We start from the raw sequence: 7,885 nt of genomic DNA, 5'->3' as shown, positions 1-7,885 counted from the left end.
CTCAGACCTTGCTGCAGTTTCAGTGCATTTCAGTGTATTGAAGATCCATTCATCTATAATTTTCAAAGCTCCCTCCTGGAGTGTTGCAGAGTGAGGGGGAGCAGGGCTTCCTTTCGTCCGACGGACAGGCCCCTGGTCCCCATCTTCTCCATGTGCAGTAATCCTGAGAGGAAGGTCCTCCCCAACGGCTTTTTCCACTGTCAGACGCCCAGCCATAATGCCACAGCGTGTTCCCTCACCCTGCAGGACAATACTGACTCTCTGCCAGGCCAGGACACCCCTCACACACACACACACACAATATCACACACACACACACACACACACACAATATCACACACACTTGACACGCATACGCACACACACAAATCAAATGTTTGGCCATCCTCTCTGCAGTCCCAGCATGCACCCTGACTACCTGGCTCCTGTCCCACTACCAACAGCAGCTGCCTCAGGACTGAGGGCGATGTACTGGAGGATCCACTGTACGCTTCAGAGAGCCACAGGCTAGAGTTTATAGGACCAAACACCCCATACTGGCCCCTTACTGTATATAATATGAGATAAATCTTTGTCATGTGATATTTGTTAGTAACTGTTTGTTACTGCAATCATCAGAGTGGACTCGTGCTGAAATGCGTTGTGTGTTTCTTTCATTCTTGTGGATGGCTTTTAAAATGTACACAGAGGTGTTGGGTAGCAGATGGTGAGGTTCATAGAGAGAATAGCATGATCAGGACACCTGACCTGCATTATGAAATAAGAGAGTAATTAGTCCTGTACTTCTGGACCGTTACCGGCACATTTGGGTGTAAAAAAAGTGAAATTATGTGAAAGAGCGCTGTGGGTGTTGGGACTGCATCTCTGCTTGTGCTGCAGTGAGGGTCAGTGCCTCTGGAGGTTATTACATAACAGCAGGGCTATCTCCATGACTCTCCCTCCAGCCACAACGACATACTGCTCTGCTCTGCTCTGCTCCAGCCTGCCTCTCCCCTCTCCCAGAAACAAGCAGCCTGGACACTGCACCACTTATTTCAGGGGATGTACTGTGACAATATCATATTGTGACATATTAGGATCTTTGTCTTTGACCAATGAGAAGAACTGCTTTGGTTGGTGAAAGTTGAGACAAGCTGGAAATGCTACGTATGTAAAGATGACAATGGTCCTCCAAAGACTTTAGGTTAATGGAAAATATGGAGGGGACCTTGAAAATCCTTTTGAAAATCCTCATTTTTGCAAAGAGTGCAAAATATTATGCATAGATCTCTCAAACGGGCATTCTGAGGGACGTCTAAATGGCCTGCGAGGCCCTCTCAGGGTCCTCCTCATTACCTGCTGAAGTGGAGGTGAAAGCAGTTTTGCCATGATGAGTCAGAGGATGGTGAAGCTTAATTACTGTACAGTAGCTGGGAAAGTTCTGACTGAAGTCAGCCAAATATGTGCATAAGCCCTGGGCACAAGGACATACAGCTTGCAATGTTAGCTATATGGAATGTAATTATATTTTACACTTATCCTGTTAACATGGGGAGGCCTTTGCTGCTTTAAGAACTCAAAGCTGACACTGCCCTTCTGGTTTGTATCCAAATGGAGGTTAAAAGATGACAACCTTTAAGCAACTCTGATAAAGTTCATCAGAAAATGTCACATTTTCAATTACGTGTATTGATAAATAAAGGATATACAGTACAAGTACAATGCATGAGAACGCAATATACTAAAACATGGCTTTAGATTCAAATACATTATAGATGGTGTATGGTTTCCGACACATTCACATGTAAAAATCAATATGCAAATTATAACATCTTAACATAACTCTCATTGAAAACAATGGTATAATACGTATGGTTAATCTGTCAACAAAACCACAGGGAGTGCCCAGCTTGGTGCTTGCACTGATTTTCTGTGTATGACGTGTAAAGTGGTGCAAGGGCCGGCAGCCCAGCTGCAGACTGCAGTCCTCTCTTCTGTGAACATGTGGACCAGCCTGCAGCAGCAGAGCAGAGGGCTGCCATCAGCCAAGTCACCTCCTCCCACACACAGGAAGGCTGTAGGAGGATGGCATGGGGTGAAAGGACCAAAGTACTTGTCTAGTGGCTCTGCTGTTTGTACAGAAATCATAAAGGTGTACCATCACGTCAGAGACATGGGTGAATACTTTTAATACATAAGCCTATTGAAATAATGACTGCCTCTAACAGACCACAAGCACAAACATCATGGCCTCCAATTCAGCCAACCTTGGGCGTCAATCTGAAGGCCAGCTGACTTGTACTGTACCAATTAACCACATCTGCTGTATATATTATTGACTGAGCCGTCATCTGCAGCTTTCCAACACGCTGACACAGGCAGACTACAAGGCCACCACTGACCAAATGCTTAGACTCACTTCAGTTCACCCTCATAGGGACGATGGGCGAGGAACAGACATTCACATTTATGGCATTTAGTTGACGCCTTTATCCAAAGCAACTCACACCAAATACATTTGTTTAAGTGAATCATCTATCCATCAGTCATCATAAGATAACGTAATCAATGCTCAGACCAGGGGCCACTGGCAGTCACAATGCTAACAGCCAGCCACTTTAACAGTCAGCTGATTCTAACCATCCATGTCGACCTTGTCAAGTTTAAAGTTTATCGTTGATGGGTGCACCTGTTAACTGTTTACCTGACTAGACTGAGTACTCATGGCATGGTTCAAAGGCATTTTATGACAAAGGAGAAAGAAGTCTTGCCTTTTTTATTATTTTTTTTATTAAATAACTGCAGTGCTGTATGAAAACTCATTCCACCAGACACCGCTGGAGGACAAGGACTTCAGACAGTCTCTTCCTTGGTAATGCAGTCCTTGAGTAGTCCCTGTAGGAGAGGAGATGGTTCAGTCAGTGATAGAGGCATCAGCAATTAAATCACTACAGTTAAAATAGTGGCATGAGGGGCAATGTTCCCAGAGAGTGAACAGGGAACAGCACAAGAAGGTACCGCTCCCCTGCCTCACTGAAGTTTTATATAGCACATGTATAAAAAGCCTAGTTCATACTGAGCAGGCGAACCAGGTTCCGAACAGTGCAAGGGGGCATGAATACAGTAGTACATCAGAAAAGAGTTCAAACATACCAAGAGCGCCTTCATTTCCTCCACTGCCTGAAATGGGAGGCATTTGTGGTGATGTACCCTTGATCATCAAGCTCGATAGCTCATCCACACCAGCAGACTACAGGGGATAGAACAAACATTATTCAATAATTCAAACATTTATTATAACCAAGGGCTTACATTATTATATTGACATGGGGCAAACTCACCTTGCACAGGGTGACCACGCTCTTCGTCCCCATCACAGCTCTTCAGCATGACAGTCATTGATCACCATCTCCATACTGCAAGAGCTCAGAGTGCTCTTGTTGGACAGCTCACTCAGTAAGAGCTCACCAGCGTGCCATCCTTGGTGTGGTAGCACCACTGGCTGATCTTGTAGATCTGGAACAGACAGAACTATTTAGGTTGCAATTTCAGAGCGTTCCTGCAAGTGTCCAGTGATGGGTTCCATTCTTTGTCAGCACCTCCCATGTCACTCACCTTGTTGATCTGGCACTGCACAGGCCACTTTACACCAACCACAACAGGTTTTAGGTGGGAGCTTCTTCAGTTCACCGCCAGGGTAGGCAACCTCTACATTGATAAAACTATAGCCGAGGAGAGGGAACTTCAACTGGACGCAGATTCTAATCATCCATGTCGACCATACCAAGTTAGCTTTTAACTTCACAAAAGTACCTGTTAAATCCATTTACCTGGTTAGGCTCACAGTACATAATAAAGGAGAAAGGCAGGACTTCTTTTGGTCTTTTTATTAAATAACTCTGCAGTGCTGTATGAAACATGCTCATTACACAGACAGAGCTGGAGGACAGGGACTTCAGGCAGTCTCTTCCTTGGCAATGCGGTCCTTCTTGAGTGGTCCCTGTAGGAGAGAAGAAATGGGTCAGACAGTGCCAATACAGAGATCAGCAATTAACCACTACAGTGGCATGAGGGGCAATGTTCCCAGTGAGTGAACAGGGAACAGCACAAAAAGGTACCGCTCCCCTGCCTCCCTGAAGTTCTCTTTAGCACTGGAATGGAACCCAAGTTCATACTGACCAGGTGAACCAGGTTACGAACAGTGCAAGGGGGCTGATGGAGTAGGGTGATGTCGCAAGGCGTGAAAGCAATAACAGCCATTTTCAAACATACCATGAACGCCTTCTTCTCCTCCACCGTCTGGAATCGGCCATGGCCAAACTTGGAAGTGGTGTCGATGAACTTAAGGTCGATCTTCTCAGTGGCACGACGGCTTGTCTGCACAAGCAGAGACTACAGGGGACAGAAAAAAAAGCTCTCAATACAAAAACTATTAAATCATAATTTCAGGGGCCTTCAGAACTCTTGTATATTGCAATGGGGGGGGGGGCAGACTCCTCACCTTGCGCAGGGTGAGCACCCTCTTCTTGGTCCCAATCACACAGCCCTTCAGCATGACAAAGTCATTGGTCACATCTCCATAGTGGACAAAGCCTCCCTGAAAACATACAAGTGCAACATTTAGCCAACTGTTCTTCTTCATGACCACAAACTGTGACGGAGGAACAGACTCAAAAAGAGCCTTACAGATGTTCGAGGAACTTACCAGGGGATTGATGCTCTTGTTGGACAGATCATACTCTGTGGAAGCGTTGTTCTTCACCAGCTTGCCATCCTTGGTGTGGTAGCCCTGGCCGATCTTGTAGATCTGGAATGGACAGAATACAAAGATTAGACTGCAATTTCACAGAGCAAGATGGATTTCTGCCAGTAACAGGTTCCATGTTCCATGTGTCCAGTAACAGGTTCCATTATTTCCTTTATTCTCGTCACCTCCCATGTCACTTACCTTCTTGTTGATTTCTGTGCGGTGGTGGTAACCCTTCTGACCAGCACGGGCCACAGAGAAAGCCACACGGGCAGGATGCCAGGCACCGATACAGGCCACCTTACGCAGACCACGATGGGTCTTGCGAGGGAGCTTCTTTGTGCCCCAACGGCTGGTGACACCTGTAGAAAAAGTAGTGTGAGTGCAACTTCCTGAATCCAACACACAGTTTGGTCAAATGAATAAGTGCAACTAGTCTCAGAAGGAAGGCAGCATGGAATATTTCTTCACGCGTATCAGGCGTCGTGCCTGACGCAGATTTCCGTGGTCTCATCACCGACAATATTGCTACAATCTCTTGCTTCTACCCAATCGATACAAGTGCCATGTCAGCTTTTCCCACCCATTCATTAGAGCTAAACTGTACACCAGTTAAGCCAACATACCCTTGTATCCGTGACCCTTGGTGACTCCAATGACATCGATCATCTCGTCCTGGGTGAAGACGTTGGTGATGGGAACAGCCTGCTCCAGCTTCTCACGGGCCCAGTCGACCTTGTCACCGATAGAGCCTCCGTTCAGCTGCACCTCCATCAGGTGAGACTTCTTCTGCTTCAGGGGCAGAAGGCGCATCTGTGGGGAGGAGAGAGGGGCAGATTAGAGACTGGTCCAGGTACACAGGCCTTCACCTTAAGAGTTACACTAAATGAGGGAAATTTAACCTGGGACAGGAGTTCTTAATGGCAAAATCATGATACTAAGGAAGTGGTCTCAGAAGGAAGGCAGCTGGAACGGTCCTCATGCGTGTCGGACGTCATGCCTGACGCAGTGTTCCGTGGTCTCATCATAGACACACAAAGGGTGGCAGAATACATAAGGGAAGGTTCTGGCTATTCCATGTCAATAGTGGGGTGTCAGAATACTTAATTCAGACCAACCTGAGTGTGGGCAATGATGCGGACGACCTGGCAGTACTTCTTCATGGAGGCAAAGTCCTTCTCTAGCTGCTTCTTGCCCTCATCATCCTGCCACTTCTTGCAGTACTTGGTGAAGGCCTTCTTCTTGGACTTGTACCTGAGAGCATGCAGCGCGAGCGGAGGGTACACAGGAGCAGACACGCACACGGTTTGGCACAGGTCCTTCATAACCCCAGAGGGACAGCGGAAGAACACTGCGCACAGCTGCTTGCCTTCCCCTTACAGGGGGCAAAGACAGCTTGAAGGAGGTTTCGGCTCATGGCACGGTTTCTAAGAAGCCCTTTCCACCGGCCAGAGGAGCCCGGAGCTCATCAGGGCACGAGGCACCTGAGAGGAGCTGCCACAAGGGGGCACCGTAATGTTAGACATGCTCAGTAAAACACAGGACATGTTTTATACACTGGGCAGCAACATAAAAGCTCCAACATCCAAACAAACTAGTAAAATGCATTTAACAAACATTTTAAGACTGCTACAGTAAGTTTCACAAATTAATTTGTTGACAATGTCTCACCAGTTTCTGTAGAAGCGACGCTTGCACTCGTCACTGACATGCTCGGCGAAGATGGTCTTGAATGAACGCAGGCCACGGGGGGTCTCGACGTACCCAACAACACCAACCACAATCATGGGAGGAGTCTCCACAATGGTCACTGCCTCAACCACTTCCTTCTTGTTCACCTCTGCAGAAAAGGAGGGGAGAAAACTGGCGGTTACAGGTTGAATACAACTCAACATCCCCATTAGTCTCATGGATTACTTTTAGCCAATGACATTAGCCTAATGTGCCAATTGTCATCATAGCTCGGGATAATGTAGACTGCGCTCAGTGCTCGACATTCAGCAAGGGTTAGACCCAATATGTCCGCCCGTCGAGGGTATCATCACAGGCAGAAATCTAAATCAAACTAAATCCCCATACAACAATTTCATTCACGTCCAGCAACACCCAGAATCCTGAGGGCTCCAACTCACTTGAGCCAGGTCTGTCAACTTCACGCACGATGTGGGTCATGCCAGCCTTGTAGCCGAGGAAGGCGGTCAGGTGGACGGGCTTGCTGGGGTCATCCTTGGGGAAGCTCTTCACCTTACCACGGTGACGTCTGCTCCTCTTGCGGGGCAGGAAACCAAGGGAACCGTGGCGAGGAGCCGAGAACTTACGGTGGGACTGTGGATAAAACAAATAGCATTTAGATGTGGCATTTACACGCATAAAGGTCACCGAGTAGATGGCTAACACTCGCACGTTAGTATACGTCAGTACTCGACATTCAACAACGCCAGCACGAAGCTTGCCAGTCTGTCCGCCCGTCGAGGTAATCATCATTCATATATAGTTGCTCAAAAGAACAGAAAAGTATTATAATCCTGCCTGCAAAGTAAAAAGTAACTAGCTACTGAACTCTGGCTACATAGCATCAGGCTGTTTAGGCCCTGCGTCATCCTTAGAAACGTCACTGACCCATAGATTAAATTAACTAAAAACAGATCTATTGGTACTACACATTCCTTGATTTAGACCAACCGTCCCTAAATATAAACAGTTTGTTGCTAAATTGCACTCTAATCCTGATTAGGCCTCAGTGACTACTTCCAGCTACCATTTTGGAAGTGACCGGTGTGACAGTGACTGCGTGTACTATCCAATAATTATACCATATCATAGATATCACACGTCAATGACATAGTCTGTGTGTAAAGCACTAACACATTGTTATTATCATACTAGTTGCAAGACGAAAAAATAACGGATGGCTTGGATGCCTGTCGGATTGAAGTCATAACTTTGACAGCGGGAATGCGGACTCACCATCTTGTCTCCGATCCGAATGAAAGAGGCCAAAGAAACGGGGATGGCTTGTATTTATACAAGGACGTGACCAACACGTGATTGAGCGTGACTCCGCCTTGTGCCATGGATTCTGCTGCTACTTCGATAATCTTTGGTAGCCGCTTGGTGTCGCTCTCACACAGCAGGAGCTCAGGAAGCTCAAGATGCAGG

At 46.8% G+C, this 7,885-nt stretch overlaps 1 protein-coding gene across 1 annotated transcript; it reads right to left on the bottom strand.

The window, feature by feature from the left end:
* Nucleotides 1–3,851: 3,851 nt before the first annotated feature.
* rpl3 (ribosomal protein L3) lies at nucleotides 3,852–7,715 on the bottom strand. The gene is made up of 10 exons (XM_083676848.1): nucleotides 7,694–7,715; nucleotides 6,859–7,051; nucleotides 6,398–6,566; nucleotides 5,845–5,980; nucleotides 5,353–5,539; nucleotides 4,928–5,088; nucleotides 4,685–4,786; nucleotides 4,481–4,576; nucleotides 4,252–4,371; nucleotides 3,852–3,979 (listed from the first exon to the last, which is right to left on the bottom strand). Exons 1-10 carry the CDS (start codon nucleotides 7,694–7,696, stop codon nucleotides 3,935–3,937), a joined length of 1,212 nt encoding a protein of 403 aa, XP_083532974.1. The 5' UTR covers nucleotides 7,697–7,715; the 3' UTR covers nucleotides 3,852–3,934.
* Between the last annotated feature and the right edge of the window lie 170 nt (nucleotides 7,716–7,885).

Source organism: Argentina silus (genome assembly GCF_951799395.1).
Source record: "Argentina silus genome assembly, chromosome: 9".
NCBI lineage: Eukaryota > Metazoa > Chordata > Actinopteri > Argentiniformes > Argentinidae > Argentina > Argentina silus.
Note: the sequence above shows the minus strand (reverse complement) of the source record. Positions and strands in the feature narration are given on the sequence as shown.

Coding starts and splice junctions, on each gene's coding strand:
- rpl3 (XM_083676848.1), bottom strand. Junction 4,577..4,684: donor ACAAGAGCATCAATCCCCTG/GTAAGTTCCTCG, acceptor GTATGTTTTCAG/GGAGGCTTTGTCCACTATGG. Junction 4,372..4,480: donor GGGTGCTCACCCTGCGCAAG/GTGAGGAGTCTG, acceptor TGTCCCCTGTAG/TCTCTGCTTGTGCAGACAAG.